This window comes from Hippocampus guttulatus, chromosome 3 (genome assembly GCF_054856545.1).
Source record: "Hippocampus guttulatus isolate MCC_2025c chromosome 3, RoL_Hgut_1.0, whole genome shotgun sequence".
Classification (NCBI taxonomy): Eukaryota; Metazoa; Chordata; class Actinopteri; order Syngnathiformes; family Syngnathidae; genus Hippocampus; species Hippocampus guttulatus.
Window position 1 is genome coordinate 10,484,033 of NC_141263.1, and position 19,812 is coordinate 10,503,844.

Consider the following 19,812-nt stretch of genomic DNA (forward strand, 5'->3'; position numbering starts at 1 on the left):
TTTTATTAGAGTGGGAAAGGGACTTGGCCGGCCTGCAAATAGCGAAAAAAATCAGCATGGAAGTGTAAGTGAAAGCAATTGAAATGCACTGGGGATTTTTTTTACCCCCCCAAAATTAATCCCCTAAAAGAATATATAAAACAAATATTGAAAAATAACCTGCAAATAGGTGAATCCATGGGTGCCGAACCACAAATATGTGGGGTCCACTGTAATTAATATATTCCATATACTGTTCACACATTTCACCTTATTAAAACACAAATTAGTTTAGTGTAAAAATGACATTGTATTTAAACATCAAAAATCATATCATTTTGTTCCATAAAAGTCCAAAACACCACATAAGTGTGCTAGTTAAAAACCAACAACTGCTGCTTTAACACAAACAGAGCAGAAACATTCTGTACAGAGCATCGAACAGTACTCAAAATCACATATTCGCTCTGCTCTGTGGGAACAATGACTGAACTGTTGACGACAACAGTATAAGTTGGGGACTTCCTTGGCCTTTTTATTCCTCCTGTTACAGCTATGCAAGCTGACCTCAGTGTTGCCCGGCATGTTGTAGCAGAAGGTTGTGTACGACACCGGTAGCATGAAACTCTCAATTCTGATTGGCTCTATACTGTGAACCCTGCTGAAAACTCTGCGCTTGTGAATGGGTGAACCAATGTACAGCGGAGTTTCACTATATAATTCAAATGTCCTCTCCAGGCAATTTGCTGAGGCTCTGGCAGACCTCCATGAAGCAGCACGACTCTGTCCCTCCAATCGGGAGATCCGTCGCCTGCTGGTACGAGTGCAGGAGGAGTACTCGCACCATCAGAGGATATCCAGCAGCAGTAATACGTCACAGAGTTACAACAGGGACCCTCAGAGCCACCACCATCACACCCCCGAGGGCGAGGCAGACGTGTGTTCACAGGGAAGTCTAGAGAGGCCGATTCCAGAAGAGCAGTCTGATATACAGCGCGAAGATGAAGAGGAAGACGGGGAAGAGTTGAGCCTGCAATGTGGAAAAGGCTCAGAATTTTGGCCTCTGAATCCGTATGCTCCAAACAGGACTCTCCCAGGAGGTGTGGCCTTTGCGTTAGCTGATCAGACAGTGTGTTTTCCTCAAGAGGAGTATGTCCAGAATCCGCTCTTTATGGACCTGCCTGACCCGCTTCTCGCTGTCCACAAGCAATGTCAAAACCAGAGCAGCAGGAATCATCACCACTGCCACTCCCTGCAATCAGGGGCCAGAGTGGGTGGCAGGCCTCTATCTCTCTGCGGACCCTCCAGTCCTCTGCCAGGGAGACACATCTCCACCTCCCTGAGGCCTGCACCTGTGTTGGCCCTCGACTCGGAACATTCCGGGCTCAGCCCCACCGAACACTACCACCCCATGTCCCCGAGCAACTCTTCCCCACCAGCTCTCCTTCAAATGTACCAGCCCCGCTCGTCCGGCTTCTCCAGGGGTTCCGACAGACTCTCGGCACACTCTGTGGCTCTGGACGGCCTGGCACTCGCTCTGGGCTCGGTTGTGGAAGTCAGGAGGGAGGCTGGTGGAGCAGGAACAGCAGGCTCCAGGGGTTCTAGCTCCAGTCAGGCCTCTAGTGGGAACCAGTCAGACAACGGCAAGCAGCAGGTGCTAGACCCCCCATGTCCCCTCAAAAGCAGCGGCAGCTTCAAGTCCAAAGGCGAGATTAAGCCGCGGCCCTTCATGGGGGTCATGGATAAGGCAGTGCGAGTCCAGAGCCAGCAGACCTCAGGTTTTGGGCGACAGGGGCAAGGAGGAGGGGGCGTGGAAAGTTTCAACATGTCAGTCATTGAGTTCCAGGGCTTGAACAATGAGTACAAGCGCTCTTCCTTCCAGGAGCCACTCTCTGGAAGTCACGCGAGTAACCAGCAGAGTCGGGACTTCGCAGAGCGGCTCCACCAGCGAGAGGCAAGAGCCACCATGTCGTCCCATCTAAATTTTCCCGATGGGAGGCACAGGCAGGCGAGTCTGACCAGAGACAGCCCAACGCTGCATATGGCGCCCATGAAGCCCAAACGTTCCTTTATTGAGTCCAATGTCTAAATAATTTGTCCAAGCCGAAAAGAGAACACAAAAAGTCCCACACATGGTAGCTACGATGCAAGCCTGTGTTTGACTTCTGCTGCAGCGTCGCATTTGCAATCTAGAACCAACCAGTGGTCTGCTTCTGCTTACATGTTTACAGCTAGCGCGATAGTGTGTTTTAGGAAACCACACATACCTTAAGTAGGGTTTTTAGATAACTAGTACATTATCTGAATGGTAGTCTTGATAGACCAATTTGGAATATTTGTATACAATAGGCACTAAGATACTTCCGGGTGGCAGAATGACTCCCAGTGACATGGACTGAATTAATGACAAAAATTCACGGAGTTTTGGGTTGCGCTAGCAGCTATAACCTAGTTTTTTTGGTGTTTTTTCCCCAAATTTGAAAGAAAATTGCAATCCAGTGGAGTCTGTAGGTGAAGAGAATAAGGCAAATGGATGTCGTGAATTGTGAAGGGGTTGCCATTTTCAAAGGAAAAGACTGAGGACCACGTCTCCATCATCGGGTTTGTGGAAGACAATATGTAAAATATTTGGTTGGGTTGCAGCGCAACATCCATTCCTCTGTCGTTTGTCCGTGCCAAACTGAGCAACAGAAAAATCAAGGTCAAGCGATTGTAGCCTCTTTACTTAGATAACTGCGACATAGGCTATCTACCATAGCTTCACAAATTGTCAGTCCAACAGCATCACTTGTCAAAAGAATCACACAGTAGAAGGCTAGGGTCATTTATGAATTCTGGTAGTATGTGAGCATTTGTGAACTTTTTGGGGGACCAGGACGCACAACATATTTCCATCCACACAGTTTATCTGCAGTAAAACTTCCCGTATCACCCCACAAGAAAATCATTAATTCCTTGAAGTCATTCACAGTGGAGCCATGAGATGCTTGTGACTCAATTTAAGAGTTTTTCAAGGTATGAGATGTCTCACTGATGTTCCTACTTTGACTTGTGAGCGCAGGCTTAAGATGCGAGTGCTGAATGGAGGCAGTGACTCAACTTCATAACCCGAAGTAGTTTGGCAGATAAAATTATGAACAATTATTCAGAACAGTGGCTTCAAGCTGTTCATTGCCACTCCTAATTGAAGTTTACTGTCAAAGACAAAACGGTAGTTTGTTACTGCTAACGCTAAATAGCATCTATGCTGTGTTGCTTTAACCCTTTTAAGCAATGGAATGAACTCAAATGGTGCAGAAAATAAAACAATAGTCATTCTTTATCCTCTGTGTAGAACGATTAATATCAGTGCCATACTTACCGATGAACTGAGTGAGTTGAGATGTCGCATTGAACAGTATAACCATCTGTCCTACATTGCCCCCAGGTGGCCATGGTGAGCACACCGGGGAGGAGCAGCACAACCACCATTTAATTTATGTAGTGTGACACCAACTGTATAAATCTTGTTAATTCTATTTGTCTAATGTGTAGATTCTTATAAAGTGCGATAATATGGCGTGCTTACTTTTCCCTCATGTAAAACACACAAAAAACATTACAACAATTGATCTTTTGAGGGAGGGATGGCTTGAACGGATCAATGGCATTTCCATTCATATAAATGGGATAAGATTATTTGAGATAAGAGTGTGGTCAAGGAATGAATTGGTCATATCTCAAGGCTGCAGTGTACCTTGGTTTCTCAAGAGAAAGCTTCATCTTTCGCCACCCGGAAGATCGTATGATGTCATGATGAATTGTCCTATATCAAACATTCAAGTCTGAGAAAGTTTTGTGCATGACTCATAATACACATTACGCTAGTTACAGAATAAGACCATTTTGATTGCGTCTTTTAAAAAACATTTATATTTGTATGATATACACTATATTTGCAGATTATATACCTGTAAATGGCTCTCTTTCAACATTACAGCCTTTGAACTATATTTGATTTTTTTTTCATAGACAGATAAGACATGACAATGGTAGAACCTCCTGTTCAATGTTGGTTGCTTCAATATTTACTGTATATGGCATTTATTTTTGCATAGCAGACAATTTATGAAGTGTTTATTGGTTTTCCTGAACACAAGCAGTCAAGAATTAAAAATACAGAACAGTCTTATTACAATTATGTCCATGGTTGTCATATCCACTTTTCATGCTACGAATACAGAATGTGGCCACAAATAATGTGGTACAATAAATTAACAAAGATGACTGTAGTTAATTATTTATGCTTTTTTCACAGCACGGTGTATGTTTCCTGGGTCTTTTTGGATTAAGAGAAAATGAAAGAATGTCCAACTATGTATGCTGGATCAGGAAATCATCCTCATGCAATGTGTAAGGAGAAGAAATAATGGCTACATGGCTAAGAAAATACAAAGCACAATCAACAAGATGTTTATTATTGTGGTTTTAATTTGCACTGGTGTAGAAGTGCACTGCAACAAACTGAAATAAACTGCTTCTAATAATTTGTAGTTTTCATGGAGCTAAATAGGGTAATCAAAATGACCTGATTTAAAAAGCTAAAGTTGGTGATTATTTTATTCTCAGTTCACGCTCATACAAAAAGGGTAATGTAGGAGTCATTTTTTGTCCGCCAAGCTGCGAGTTTAGTGATGTACCCTGTAGGATTTGTTCGCAATAGAACCCCTAGGTACAAATACCATTTATGGTTACAAAGGGTACACAAATGGTCCGAACAGGCAAAGGAACCATTTCTGTACCTATTTGTTTGCATAAGTGTACAAACAAGTGCTAGGATTATGTGAACGCCTTTCGAAAGAAACCACTATTGTATGGAATGCAGTTTAAAGGAGTAAACAGACATGAGTAGTAATCTAGACCAGGGATGGGTAACGTTAAACCAACTGACCAATAAACCAATTTAACCTTTTCATGCACCCTGTAACCTGATAACATGGTAAGATATCCACACCGCTGTCCCTGAAAGGGTTAAAGGGTACAATAGGTGTACTTGTTAGTACAATTTTGGCTAGTCAACCCACTTCTCGTTAAGACCAAGTACACACGTGTGATGAAAGCTAGCTATTCACACTTTGAAATACAATACGAGGAGAATGTGATGATAAATAATGTAAAATGTCATCGTGTTAATGTTCAGTTTGTTCTGCATGATTATGATTGCACTCAAATGAACAAACTACAACAGCGTATTTAAATCTGCCCACACAGAACAACTCGACACTAATGAAATGAAGTTGTCCGTGAGGAATGTGAAATATTTTGGGTCCTTCTACTCGCGCACCTGAAACGATGGAGTGGCAGTGGTGGCAGAGACTTTCTTAGTGGTTTGTCCTCCACCTAGCGATGGCCATCTTCAGCGTGTGATTCGGGGTGAGCAGAGTTGTCAGTAAGGGCAGGTTGGTCATGGGGCTGGAGCGGTTCCTGGTGTTGATCCACATCGTGATGGCCTCCCTCTCATACGAGTAGCCATCTATGGGCATATGCAAAGTAGTCTGGATTAGTCTTTCCCAAATCTTTATTCACTACTAAGATCATTTGAAATTTGGGATAATTGGCTTTCAGGCGAAATTGCAGGATTCAACCTCAATGGCATTAAAACCCATATTCCCCACCTTAAATTCCCATGGCAACTTTCCAACAATTTACTGGAAATGTTCCACCCAGTGCGGTAGACCCGTGGCTCACCAGCAGCGAGGACTGGTTCTCGCATCAACTCCCTGGTGATTGGACACAGGAACTCATCAGGAACACCCGAACACACCAAGGCATTCTTCAACTCTTCCACCTTCCTCAGGACTTTGCTGCGCTGCCCCACTGATTCTGCACACATACGCACACACACGCTGCCATTGTGTTCTCTCATTAAATAGGAACGTAAAACGGAACAAGGTGGAGTGACAGCATGCAAGAACATTGATTTCAGAATCAAGATTTGGAATATTTACCCCCCGCCTGTTCAGCACGTGTCAGTCTTCCGGAGCCAACATGAGCGTGGGTGAGTATCAACACGCAAAATATACACGCAATAGTATAACTGTCCGAGTCACAGTTAAATACCAAGCGGCCACGTTTGCATGTGTGCTTAATGCTCAGCCAACAGGGGCAGTATTTTAAGAGTTACAGTATTAACAATAACACAACAATAACAAACAATAACAATAAGAGTTTTAAAACCCGCCTCAAAACTCACTTGTATTCTTTGGCATTTGACTCAGCATGACTCAGATTTGTTCTTGGTTTTGCTGTTCGGTGCTTTCCACCGTCTTTTTTACTGATTTTGTTGCTTTACTGTTGTATATGTTAGTTGCTTCATGTACAGCACTTTGTATCCAGCGATGGCTGTCTGAAAGTGCTCTATAAATACAGTTGAGTTGAGTGAAACAGACTAAACAAGAATGATCAAACCAGACTTGATCAAAAAAAACTAAGTATTGCATGCACAAAATAAATGTTTCAGAAAAAAGAACTGTACACAGTACAGAATGCAATATAAAATATAAGCATATATGCAACAGCATGTCTGCTGCATAAGGTGGCTGTGCTGTTTACAATGTATGGATGGGGTGAGTCCAGGTTTTCACGTGTGTTTATTTAGCAGCCTGACAGCAGTCGGTAGGAATGGCCTATTTTGTAATTTTTTTCCTCACATTGGGCGCACGGCATTATAAGATGCAATCTACAATGCCTCCACTAGATGGAGGTACGCTCAAGGAAACACCAACAGAATGATCAGATGTCATTAAAACTTATTTAATAAAGCAGCAACACCGTTCACTTAACCAACAGCAAGTTATAACATTGACTCGTTAACGTTGATCTCTCTTGCCACTGCTCTATTTCCGTGTTCAAACTGCGTAAACGATTGCCTTAAGTTTGAACTCTGCATTGTCAGCATGTCTCGAGCAAGGAGCCATTTTGGGGTCCAAATATTAGCATAATGACCATAAACAAGGCGCATCGGATCTTAATAAGGCACGCTGTGAGCTTTTAAGAAAATGGAAGGCTTTTAGGTGCGCCTTTTAGTGCGGAAAATACGGTACTACCAAGACTATTTTATTCTGTAAAAAGTGAACAAGTACATGGACAATAATCTTGATATGAAGCAGATCGAACAAATGCTCAATGGCTCGCCGCCATGTACAAGAAAGCTCTTTGTCCACACTAGTAGGGCAACTTCAGTTTGTAGTACTATAAGTTAATAGTTAGTCAAAACTGGGCACTAGTTGACAAATGTGTGGCACTATTACTACTAATGAATTTATGACGTCTCTGATCCACTGGTGAAAGGACACTTTGATCCTCTCCTCTTTCATCTATAACTGCTTCAGACAACAAAGCGTATGCAGAAAAGTGGTGAAGATTGCACGACTGTCTGTGTCCTATGTGTTGTGTTGTGTTATTTTTGTTATTTTGACTTCAAAATGGCGCCGCGAGAGTGGCTGCCTTTCCAGCAGCTCCTATATTTTGTTGTTCTACTTCTTCCTTTCATAACTTTGTTGCTGTGAATTGGGAATTTCTCCATTGCGAGACTAATAAAGGTTTTCTTATCTTATCTTATCTTATAAAAGTGCAACAGTTAACTTCTAGCACTGAACTAGTAAGTAGTACAACTAGTATGTAGATGTCAAGGAGTGCACACTTTTGCCTCACTTGTGTCATAGTTATCCTCCAATCCAAAGTTGTCATGCTATCCATCCATTTTCTGATCCGCTTAATCCTCACAAGGGTCGCGTGGGGTACTGGAGCCTATCCCAGCCGTCTTCGGGCAGTAGGCGGGGGACACCCTGAACCGGTTGCCAGCCAATCGCAGGGCACACAGACACGAACAACCATCCACGCTCACACTCACACCTCGGGACAATTTTGAGTGTTCAATCAGCCTGCCATGCATGTTTTCGGAATGTGGGAGGAAACCGGAGTACCCGGAGAAAACCCACGTTGAACCCCGTACCTCTGCACTGTGAGGTCGACGCGCTAACCACTGGACCATGGGGCCGCCGTTGTCATATTAGTGTGCAGAAATGTTATAAGTGAAAGGCAGGAGTAGAAAAACATTACTAGTAAGAGACACCATTTTGTAGGTCATCCTAGCTGTTCTGCTAGTGCACTGAAGAGGCTTACAAGTAAGTCCCAAGAGCAACTATGAGATGGATCTTAAGATGTATAGTAAAGCTATTGAATAAATGCTCACCACATAGGAAGACATTTATTGATTTGGTTCCCACATGTATTGCACTAGCTCAAAGACATTCTTGTCTCAGAGTTCGCTGCACACTCCTCAGATTGTGAGAACAGAGAGCAATGTCCAGAAAAGCATCTTGTAGGTGGTGTAAAAACAACAAGAGGCCGCCAGGAACTTTGGGGTGACAACAATGGTGCGGCAGGACAACAAACAATCATTGTCAATGAAGTTGAAAATCTGATAAGTGGCATTTCCGAAAATCACGGGACCAGATCAAGAGGGACTAACGAGGAGGAGGACACCTGGGAAAGAGTCATTTTTGCGAGTGAGTTATATAGAGCGGTAAATTGGTCCAGATTAGTCAAAAGTGCTGCAGTCACAAAGCTTTAAAGCTTTTTCATCATGGCACTGAGCAAAACCCACATTAACCTTCCTTTTACCTTGTTTTCAACTCGCTGTGGAACTACTCAGACACGTCGTAACCCAGACACGCACTGAACTCAGGGTAAGCCCCCCCTTTTAACCTGCAGGTCATGTTTTCATTGCTTTGGCTTCATCCGCTCGCATGCATGCGTTTTTGATGTATCGATCCAGATTGGACAAGATCGGCATTCTGCCAATGATGTTGTATTTACAGAATTTACATTACTGTACTACTGTCTACATTTCACATCACTAGTGTTTATTTTGGGCAAAACAAAAGTGAATGATTTCTTAGTTAAACCTGTACAAATTGAAAGATTTGTGTATAAAACAGAGACACTTTGTTTTGGGGATCCAAAAATCTTCAGCATCTGGATGTAACTTGACCCCCTTTTGAATTTAAGATCCTACATTGTCGACAGAATTTTTATTTTTTACAGAATTATAATTCATTTTAAATCCAACCTGAAATATCAACAAAACCCAATATCCCAGAGTTTTTGAGAGTCATAAACTTAGGTAAGCAGTGGTTCCTACCAATGTGCAGTTCTGACAGCATTGTATCTTTGGTAAGTGCAAGCAGCTCAATCCCGTCAATGTTGTTGGTCCTGAATGTGTCCACCAATCCCTCCAGACCTTCCTCCAACAGCCACACGGCCACATCCTCTTCTGACCAATCACTGACCAGCAGCTTGGACCGACCTGCTGATGTCGATGCTGAGAGGACAAAGCAGAGTGACAGTTGAGTTTTTTTCCTCCCCTTCTTTTATTGAAAAAGGTTCAATGTTATCTTGGAGCCCTGCTGGCGATTGATTTCAAGAGGTGCAGCTTAAGTAGCTGGGACACGTTATGGATTCATCCAGAGAGCTTTCATTGATATTCTCATTGACAAAGGATAAAAGTATAAAGGTGGAGAGAGCACACGTGCATATAGATCAAAAGCTGACAGGCACTACTCCACACATGGACTGTGTAGAAACAAAAACATTGGGGAAAAGTCAAGAGCAGGTGGCTTTATGGACTTTGCTTTGTACACCGGGGCGCAGTCATGCTGCAGCAGAAAATAGTCTTTACAAATGATCATTTATTAAATCAGTGATCCCACCCTTATCATATCACCCTTCAAGTCCAGGTAGAAAGATTGGCCCTTTTTTTTAAGTGCAGTTTTACCCTTTGCAAACATGTTAAACCTTATTAAAACACAGAAATACGGATCAAAACACCACTTTTTTATTAGTGCTTGTTCTCGCTGTTAAGAACTTGTATAAAAACCCAATTTCAATGGAGATGGGGCAATGTGTTTAACATACATAAAACGGCAATATGATGATTTGCAAATCATGTTCAATCTTTATTTAATTGAATACACTACAAAGACACGATAGTTAATGTTCAAACTGAATATTATGGCTGCAACACATTCCAAAAAAGCTGGGACAAGGAGACTGGTGAAAGGGGACTTTGATTCTCTCCTCTTTCATCTGTAACTGCTTCAAACAACAAGGCCTATGCAGAAATAATTGTTACGACTGTATGATTGTCCATGTTTTATGTTATGTGTTCTGTTATGTTATGGTAACTGTTCTGTAAAGCGCTTTGATACAGCTGCAGCTGTTGCGAAAGCGCTATATAAATAAAGATGTATTGTAGATATACAGTATGTTGTATTATATAAAAATGAACATTGAGGAATGCTCATCAAACACCTGTATGAAACATCCCACGGGTAAGCTGGCTAACTGGGAACAGGTGGATGCCTTGATTGTATAAAAGGAGCTTCCCTGAATTGCTCAGTCATGCACAAGCAAAGATGGGGCGAGGTGCACCTCTTTGTGGACAACTGTGTGAGACTATTAGAACAGTTTAAGGAAGTCTGTCACTGATGGACGGCCATTTTGCTGATGAATGGCAAATGATGATGGCAGTGGGATGGTCTGGGGCTGCTTTGCTTCCTCAGGACCAAGACAACTTGCTGTGATTGATGGGACAATGCATTCTGCTGTCTACCAGAAAATCTTAAAGGAGAACGTCTGACCATCAGTTTGTGCCCTCAAAACTCAAGCGCTCTTAGATCGTGCTCTTAGACGTTGCTTTGTCTAACAGATTCTATTCATATGATTGCTTTTATTCAACAAATGTGGTGCAAAGGGTGTAGGTTTTTTTTTCTTGTTGTTGTTGTTGCCTTAATAAATTAAATTGGCATTAAGAAACAGTATTTTGTCTCTCCTTGGGTTGTGTCTGTGTGATATTAAAATTGGTTGATGAAAAGAAAACGTTGTGTGTGATAAATATGCAAAGAACACAGAAATCAGGAAGGAGGCATATACTTTTTCACAGCACTGTATATATACACACACACATATCGATATTATATTAATACAGAAATACATATCCATCCATCCATTTTCAACACAGTTTATCCTGAACAGAGTGGCAGCAGCCTACCCCAGCTGACTTCAGGTGGAAGGCAGACTACACCCTGAACTAGTCGCTAGTCAATTGCAGGGCAAACTATCTATCTATCTATGTCGTCACCATTGGCGTAACAAAATTCATCTTACCGTGACATGCCGTCACAGTGGAGTCTTCTGGAAGAGGGAGCACATTAAGGGTCAAAACAGTACATAAGACTAAGTAAGAGTGGTGAAAATACAAAATGAACAGGGATCCATCCCTCAGTTTGCTAAAAGTGTAAAAATGCTTAAAATGAAGAGAATAGACTGTTGGAAATAAATGGATACAATTTCATGGAACAAATGTTAATATAAACCTTACCAGGCATTGGTTTCCCAGCTGTGATGCAGCAAAGCAGGTATGAAAAAGACAAAGAAAAGGCAAACAATGAAAAAGGAAACATTCATGATCAGGAGGAGTTTGTGTTGCTCAAACCATGCCCACTGCATCCATCTTCCACTCTCCAGATGTTCACCGTCTTATCCATGGATCCCGTGGCAATTAGTGGTGAAGTTGGAGAGAAGGAACACGCCGTCACATACCTGTGGCAGAGGATGGTTGTCATTGGACTATTGCTTCTGTTTGCCACAAAGCAACAGCCAAATTCAATACTCTTTGGCTGTCTTCACGTATTGACTATAATGATGAAAATGTTAGGACTGAATATTTTACCAATGTGGCTATTATGATATGAGCAATGTCAATTTGAATTTGCTGTGCATTCATAAACACTGTGAAATGTGTACCGTATTATTTATGTATACACTAGACTGGTGAATTCACCATATTCACAATATTCACCAGTCTAAGATATCTTATCTTATCTTAGACTGGTGAATATAATAGACATTTTACAACATTTTGGTTTCTGTAGTAATTTTCGGAAATAAATGTTCAAATAGAGTGTGCTTCAAGTATATAGTAAGTACAGTTCACTTATGACTGCTTCAAAATAAGACAAATAATATACCGGTAGTTGGGATGCAAGTTTCACAATGATGTGTTCTCAAATCCACTGTATAAGCTTTGCTTCTCGATGGACCTACCTCTCATGCTGATTCAATGTGTAAAGCAACACAGCATTTTTCTACAAAGTTAAAAAGAAAGACGTGAATTAATAAATATAATGAGAGACACCATGATGTATGAGGTTTCAAATATGCAAAACTTTACATTTTCCTTTCATACACTATGAAAAAAACTTCTCACCCATATGGCAGTTAATCTGGGAGCCATCTGAACCTACATTCCTTTTGGATCCTTGTGTAGGGTTTATTTGTTTTTAATAAAAAGGGTTAGGTCAGTAAGGGAATTGTGCATGAGGGGATTTTTAGGGCATGTGAGAATTTTTTGGGGGTTGGTCTGAGCTCTTACTTTAGTGCATTGAGAGATGTTGGTGTCTCAGGGTTTTTAGGTGAGAGTAACAGTTTTTTGGGTGGTGTGTGAGATTTTTTTGGTCATTGTAACAGGTTTTTTGGTGTGGCATGAGAGGTTTTGGGAAGGTTTGAGAGGTTGTTTTTGTGAGTTTGAGATAAGATTTAGGTTGTGCTTGAGAGGTGTTTCTTGTGTGTGTGAGTTTTTTTTTGTCTTGTGTGTTTTTTTTGTGAATGTTCAAGTTTTCTGGAGTGTGACTTTTTGGGTTGTGTTTTTCTGGGTGGGCATGACGTGTGTTTGAGGTTTGTTTGTTTGAGAGTTTTTTTGCTGAGTATAAGAGATGAATATTATTTTTATCCTATATGGCACCTCATAATAATCAACTTGAATATGGAACTCACTGCATCATAGACGGTCACTGTTTTGTCCACAGAGCTGTAGGACAAAAAAAAAAAAAATGTTTAGTGACTTTCAGATGAAATAAACTGATGCATGTCTCCCTCCAGTGGTCATGTTCTGCAGAGTCATTCTCGTCAGCTTTCTCTGACGTCATCAGGTGTAAATAATTTAACTACCCTGAGATAATAAATTCCATTGTCATCGAGACTTCTCAAAGGGAGATTCATACAGTCAATACGTTCATGAGATAGTTCAAAGGGGCCAGAAACTGTAAAATCAATTAAAATCTAATAAATCACCTCCTCTACTTCCTCCTTACCCTGAGACAAGCAGTTGTCCATCTGAGGAGTATGCACACGTGAGGACAGGAGCCGACTGGCCAGTCAACGTGTGCAGAAGCTGCATCCTAAAGGCTGAAAATGACAGAAAAGTCCTGATTGGTAAGTAAGACAGTCGAGACCTAGTGTGTTTTGTGAATTGTTCTGCTGTGGTTTACCTCCAGAAGTCAGCTTGTTCATGGCCCAGATCTTCACGTGACTGTCCTGACCACACGACGCCAAATGAAACTGCACAACTTGACTGTCTGCCAAACAAACAACCAGAATTGGAGGGTCATTGACTGTGTTGTGGCACACCCAACTGACTTTGGGCTTTGGACTTCTCCTCTGTGTCATTGCAGCCTGCTGATGACAAGATACATATATAAAACAAAACTTTTCAATGATTTATCTCTGACCGCTGAGGATGTTGGGAGCAAAGGTGCAGCAGGTGACGCCGAGGTCGTGAGCATTCTTCTCTGCATGGCGCTGGTTCAAATCCAGGTCCCACACACGGAGGTCGCCGTAGGTGGAGCCCGTGACAAACAACTGGCTGCACGGGCTGAACGAGCACGCCACCAATGTCGTGTCACTCACGCAGCTGGTCCTTCACAAACAGTTGACACTTTTAAATCCCTTCCACTTATTATTTCATAAATCCATGAGTATCACGTGGGACACCAAACCCACCATAGGTGAAAATCCATGATAAACAAGAAACGGTATTCTATACAATGTAATACTAATAATATCATACAATGTCTAATCACTTTTTGTCTTATGTGTCAGTTTTACAGTAAACTTCAACTGTGGGTGACAAATAGCTTGAAAATTTGCATCTTTGGAAGACTATGCAAGCCTTTTTTTATCCTCAAAGTGTTGTGAAATGATCGCCTCCAATTTCTTGAACTCAAGGCAAAAATCTTTGTAATAACAACATCAAAGTGCCCTCGGGCTTGCATTACAAACGTCATGAGATCGAGCCCAGAAAACAGGTGACGACAAATGGCACCGCATCGCCGTGAGATCGATAAAAATGACTGGCTTCATCTTCTTTTTTCTTCGTAATTCTGATTCCGCAAACACTTAATCAGAATATCGCGTTCACTATTCAGACTAACGAGGGAACATAGAATTTATTGCAAAGAAAACATTTGACTTCAATTCCCTTTCAAAGTTTGCAGGAATTTAAAAAAACATGTTTTTATATGCTTTAGCTATGTCGCAGATTTTCACATATCGCGGGTGGGTCTGAAATGCATCCTCTGTGACCAATGGGGTTTCACAGTTAAGTACTCACAAACCTGCGGAGCTGCTTGGATGGGAAATCCCAGAGAGCCAATGACCCATCAGATGCACCAGAGACCAGATGGGTGGAGTCCGGAGAGAGTACACAGATCCTAACGGGGCTGCGACCGGGATGCTGCAGGACTGCCTCAATCTCCCCGGTGACCATGGACCACACCAGGGTGGTGGCATCTGTGGAACAAGAGGCAAGGAACTGTCCGCAGGGGCTGAAGCAACAGCAGTGGACGCTGTAACCGTGTCCTTCCAGCGGTGAGAAGGCCAGTTCGGAGAAGTCCTGGGTGTTGTACACCCGCACGGTCTTGTCGCCCGAACATGTGGCTAACAGTTGTGCGGAGAATGCACACCAGTTGACGTCATCTCGGTGGTCTTGTATAGTGCAAATCAGGGACACCATTTGGAGAGATCGTCCTACTGTACAATATCACAAGGAGCACATTAACATAAACACATAAGCATATAAACAAGTACTCTTTTTTTAGAGGGCGTGTGTGTGTGTGTGTGCATGTGTGTGTTTGGTACGCTTTATGCATTGTACTGTACACATTTATTCGATATCCTTGATATCCAGGTAAAGCCCAAGTACTAGTCCACTTTTCATCCTTATTAGAAGGAACAACTTTAACTTACTAGTTGGAAAAGCACATGTTACTAGTCAGGCAAAATTGTTCACGAGTGAGCAAATGCATGTTAATGATACTACTGGTGACATTATAACATTCTGGAAGTCTTCTAGCACTCATCTAGCACTTCACTGTTCTTGTCGATATGGCTGATATTGTGCCTCTTGTTCTTTCCACAAAACTCCTCTATCCTGTTAGTCGCTCAGGTGTTTCTTAACTTACTCAATGTCTAAATTGCCTTGAGATAACTTTGTGTTGTGAATTAGCGGCAGACAAAATTGACTTGATGTGGACTAGTTGTACTCGACAGTTCTGCCTCGCTTGTAGCATATAGATGCCCTACTTGGATGCCAAAGCTGTCCGACTAATGTACAGATGCCTAACAGCAGTGGAAACCAGTAGTGAAAAAAAAAGATATACTATTCGAACACAATCATTCTCCGAATGTGCTGAGTTGTTGTATTCGTAAGGCCAAAAAGCATACAAGTACATACATCCTAAAATGGATATCAAATAAATGCTCAAGCCACTTTCCATATAAATATTCTGGCAGTGTGCTCTTAGTCCTCAAATGGGATACTGTACTAGAGGAAAAACCGAGTGTTACTAGTAAGTTTCTTCCCACTACAGTACTTATACCACCTATGCCGATGGCTACCTGGTGGGCAGTTAAACCTAGTTAATTACTCTGCTGGATTAGTAACAACTCCAGAGCCATCTAGTGCCACGCACCAGATGTAGTAGTAGCCTCCAGGAACTTAATAGTAGCACTAAAACGTCAACATGTAGTTTTGACGAACTATTGTTGATGGACTGCTTGGATGCCAAAATTGTTCTATGACTGTTCAGAAATATCATACAGTAGAGGGGGAAAATACTAGTGAGACATCAGTTTCTCGTTGCACATATTTCACACTTTATGGCAGACGGCTACAAAGCAAAAGAGGCGTGTACATTACCACGGATATGAGTCTACATTATGTGCATTTAATTTTAATAAGATGGACCAATGTTTCAGATATGAACGTAATAGCTAAGGAAGGTAATTAGAGAAATACTGGAAATCTTATTGTAGCCAAGATAACCGGAAGCTAACGTTAGATGAAATCGATTTACTGTGTTTTTAATGAATCCGTAATTCATGACGAGGCAACGCCACTATTTCAAACATTTTCACACACACAGACAAAAATCATTTACTTTACCGTTTTTTCTTCGCACTTGAGTCAGTTCGGTTTACAGTACTTCCTGTTTACACCTCAGTGACCTCCCAAAATGTCGTCATGAGTGACGTAATTCCCTTGTGTTTACATATACAGTATTTACATTACACGTTGCTAGATGTAATGTAGTCAATACTTGTGACTGGTATATGTGCCGGTTCAACTCATGAACTTCAGTAAAAGTACATACGTAAAAATGAATGTTTACTGTCCGTTATATACGCTATCGGTTTTGCTAACTTGGCATAATTGGGGATTGGGGGACGACCACTTCTTTGCACATAAAGGTTCCGTCTTGTTGATTTACTGATCATTGTGCTTATAAGAAAAACTGGACCCTGTTGTTGCTGTGCGAACGTCGTCAACACAGTAGTACTGCAATGCAGGGCAGCCCATAAAACCTGGAACACGCACTGTTTGTAGTGCCTCTTCCTATGCGCTACCGTGAGGTACGCCAGGAGGTACCATATTGGCCCGCGGGTGGAGAGGCGTCGATTGCTGCAATGACAGCACTCACCATCCCTGGCATCAGATACGCTTGCCGCCACTTCCAGAGCAGATTCGACACATCGTCCAAGAGTAATCGCGTGTTTCTCTTGAATGATGCAATAAAACATATGGCACAAACCAGCAACTCAATTGACAGAAATCTCTGAAAGCAGTGTATTTTAGTCCTTGCCCGGAGGCACAACGTTGATGACCCAATTTACAATGTGGTTACTGTTGTACTAACAGTAATGGTAGTTCTCGTCGGCTAGTATTTGCACAGTAGATAAATAGGGTGTCAAACTCATTTTTGTGGTAAGCCGCATCGTCGTTATACTGTGCCTCGAAGGGCCGTTATATGCGGTATTGTGAATCTATGATCCCCTTAAATTATTGCATGTACAAAACGAATTGATGGGTAAGTACAATAGTTTGAAAATCAGAAGCCAGTCAAACATTTATTTTTCAATTAATTTTAAAGGAGGGATTGGTATCAAAAAATGCTTGCAAATCTCACATCTCAGGACAATTTGCAAGAAACATGACGTCGTCGCACCTGGTTTGGTTTTGCGGATCACATAAATGTTGCATTTTGCCTCGGGCCTATAGTTCGTCACCTTCGATCTAATAATAGTAACAGTAATATTTTCCAGTATCTTATTTACTGTATCACAGGAACTGTCTTTATTTTTTAAAACTGAAGCTCATTAGACCTCTTCCACTCATCAAAGGCACACGAGCGCTTAAGCGATCATGAGCATCACTTGACAAATATAAAGGCACACATGCATGTTCAATTTAGATTTGTGTCATTATTTTACAGCAGTTTGACGTTTTTATATTATTTTCATTTGGTGGGGGGGGGGGGGGAATTCATTTTATTACAAAAATGTTTGGGCCCCAATTTGGTCAGAGTCGGCGGCCCTGCCACAATATGACACTTGACCTGTTGTTTGTAGATAAATGTTAAAATGCCAGTTTTGATTTGGGACCGCCTTTGTGGAAATCTAGGAGTAAAAGAATGAGAATAAAAAGGTTCAACAGTGTCTTGAATGAGTTCAACATATTTGAAGTTGGAATCGTCTGTTGAGAGAATTTGCAAACAACCTTTCTGCCCCCGTCATTTTAAAATGTTGATTCGTGGTAATACTAATTCAGGTGTGGAAGAACAATGCACTCATTCACACAATTAGCATCGAGAGATGTGGTTCTGAGCAGAGTATTACTCAAAGAAAACCAGTTCAAGGGTTTTACATTGAAAAACATCCTTTTAATAGGTCCGTGCCACACACTAGTGAAAAATAAAGCTCCTACAAAAGAATGATACTTTTATTCCACATTATCTTAAATAAAGTAACTTCAAGTACTTTTTGACTTGGTACAAAAAAATCTAGCTGCCTCCATCAGGCCACAACACACAGCAAGGTTCAACACAGTGGTTACAAATGGCCTTTAGGTCCTCTGGCAGACGGTGAGGAAATGCGTCACGGAAGCATTGCTCAATGCTTGTTCCTTGTTTTCATTTCAACGGTGAGGAATGATGTCTGTGTCACTGTCCAACTTTGGAGGCCTTGTTGGATTGAAATCATATTAAAAAAAAAAAAAAGACATGTCATAAAAACGAAGAACAATTAACATCCCCTACACGCCCCTGTTGGAAGGGTAGGCACTACCAAGATTAAGGATACCACAGTGTTTGCAGAGGATATGTATATACTGTACAAACAATATCATGTTTTCATCACGTTCACTAAAATAGAATGCTACAATCATTCTAAGGCATAAACAATATCTTAATATTCTTAAACCATTTGTACACATCGTTTCAAACAAGACAAAATATTGACATTAATAAACAGTATGTACACATGAATCATCATTTTAATTGTCCCTCTCTGCTGTTCCTGTGAATAAATGCAGTTTGAACAAATGACGACAGTCCTCTGACGCCCAAAGCACTAAACAGTGTAAACAGCTTTTACAGCTTTTTTTTTCTTGGCTTTGTTTGATATTTGGGTGAAGAAAAAAAAAATTAGAACACAGACACATTCCTTTTTCGATTCAAAAGTGGTTACGCCGAGTCTTCCTTTTCATAGAAAATGAAGTGGACCTTGATTCATAAATAATTATTACAAAATTAAATACATTCACTATAATACGATTAAATAACAAAAACATCTATTTACAGGTAGTGGAAAGTATTCTAGCGCAGACACATCAGTGAGGATTCATTCAGTGCAGTGTTCTGACACAGGGAGTGGTATTGCACTACAGTACCCCATTTCTCTTGGAGTCTTTGGGGTTTTCGATCCCTGTTGTAATAAATCCAGCGCAGTTCATGTAACATCTCGGATTTCAAGGTGGCATCGATCTCTCCTGCTGGCAAAGCCACATTCTCCCCCAAGAATGAAATTAAAACCTGCTACCCCGATATGAAAGTCAAACGTGTTCAATGAGGATGAGGAGAATGATGTTGTTTGTCTTTTACTCGGAATTTAGTTTGTTTGTTTCAGAAGTTCAGTCCAGCGCTTCTCAAAAAATTTCCTCATGTTATGACCGGCTCGACCAATGTCAGAATTGTCCTCGTTGAACTTTTCGCAGTTGTCAAACACCAAATTGACATCAATGATGAAAGTCTCCAGGTTTTGATATCTACAATCAGACAAGCATAGAACAGTATGAGGCAGGGGGAAAATACAGAACAAGCTCGAGACTTCAATTTCTGTTGAATGCACAACAGCTGATGCGAACATAAAATAATATGGAATTATTGGGACTATTGAAATTTAGACTGAGACTTGATTCACTAAATATAGGAGGAGGTAGTAAATATGTCAAACATGTTTATTGAAAATGTGGTAGAAATGTGATAAATATTTCCTGAGATTTCTTGAATGAGGTCAACATTTAGAAGTTGGAATGCTTCGAATCAGTCAAAAATATAAAAGGGACATATGTATATTATCTTTGAATTTGGGGATTTTATTGTGTACGAATCTGTAAAA

The 19,812-nt window shown here is 41.3% G+C and overlaps 3 protein-coding genes across 12 annotated transcripts in view; 1 reads left to right on the forward strand and 2 right to left on the reverse strand.

Annotated features, from left to right (window-relative positions):
- LOC147207438 (protein TANC1-like) overlaps positions 1 to 4,250 on the forward strand; it is a 48,137-nt gene extending 43,887 nt beyond the window's left edge. Inside the window, exon 26 of the mRNA XM_086106626.1 lies at positions 718 to 4,250. Within this exon, the coding sequence (XP_085962752.1) occupies positions 718 to 2,068 (1,351 nt within the window). The 3' untranslated portion in view covers positions 2,069 to 4,250. The remainder of the gene's footprint in view (positions 1 to 717) is intronic.
- wdsub1 (WD repeat, sterile alpha motif and U-box domain containing 1) lies at positions 4,079 to 16,956 on the reverse strand. 3 transcript variants are annotated; one of them, XM_086106630.1, is made up of 13 exons: positions 16,839 to 16,956; positions 14,475 to 14,889; positions 13,590 to 13,777; positions 13,350 to 13,436; positions 13,173 to 13,266; positions 12,856 to 12,889; positions 12,127 to 12,167; positions 11,516 to 11,622; positions 11,402 to 11,419; positions 11,188 to 11,214; positions 9,164 to 9,343; positions 5,707 to 5,841; positions 4,079 to 5,491 (listed from the first exon to the last, which is right to left on the reverse strand). In XM_086106630.1, the coding sequence occupies exons 1-13, from the start codon at positions 16,936 to 16,938 to the stop codon at positions 5,340 to 5,342; spliced, it is 1,578 nt and encodes a 525-aa protein (XP_085962756.1). In that variant the 5' UTR covers positions 16,939 to 16,956; the 3' UTR covers positions 4,079 to 5,339. The 3 variants fall into 3 exon arrangements, with proteins under 3 accessions (XP_085962756.1, XP_085962757.1, XP_085962758.1); XM_086106631.1 differs by lacking the exon at positions 16,839 to 16,956 and adding an exon at positions 16,304 to 16,392; XM_086106632.1 differs by lacking the exon at positions 16,839 to 16,956 and adding an exon at positions 16,304 to 16,361 and having other exon boundaries at positions 14,475 to 14,886.
- Positions 16,957 to 18,055: 1,099 nt separating this feature from the next.
- Positions 18,056 to 19,812, reverse strand: part of baz2ba (bromodomain adjacent to zinc finger domain, 2Ba) — a 103,274-nt gene continuing 101,517 nt past the window's right edge. For all 8 annotated transcript variants that reach the window (XM_086106676.1, XM_086106678.1, XM_086106674.1 and 5 more), the window contains one exon: positions 18,056 to 19,459. In XM_086106676.1, the coding sequence (XP_085962802.1) occupies positions 19,303 to 19,459 (157 nt within the window). In that variant the 3' untranslated portion in view covers positions 18,056 to 19,302. The remainder of the gene's footprint in view (positions 19,460 to 19,812) is intronic.

Bases quoted from the DNA above. Each gene is read 5' to 3' on its own strand.
- wdsub1 (XM_086106630.1), bottom strand. From the start codon at position 16,938: ATGTTTTATTGCATCATTCAAGAGAAACACGCGATTACTCTTGGACGA. The intron at 12,168-12,855 runs GTGAGTTCCATA...TTAACTTTGTAG, and splicing joins CAGTGACCGTCTATGATGCA to AAAAATGCTGTGTTGCTTTA. The intron at 11,623-12,126 runs GTAGGTCCATCG...CCTCTGCCACAG, and splicing joins ACATTGAATCAGCATGAGAG to GTATGTGACGGCGTGTTCCT.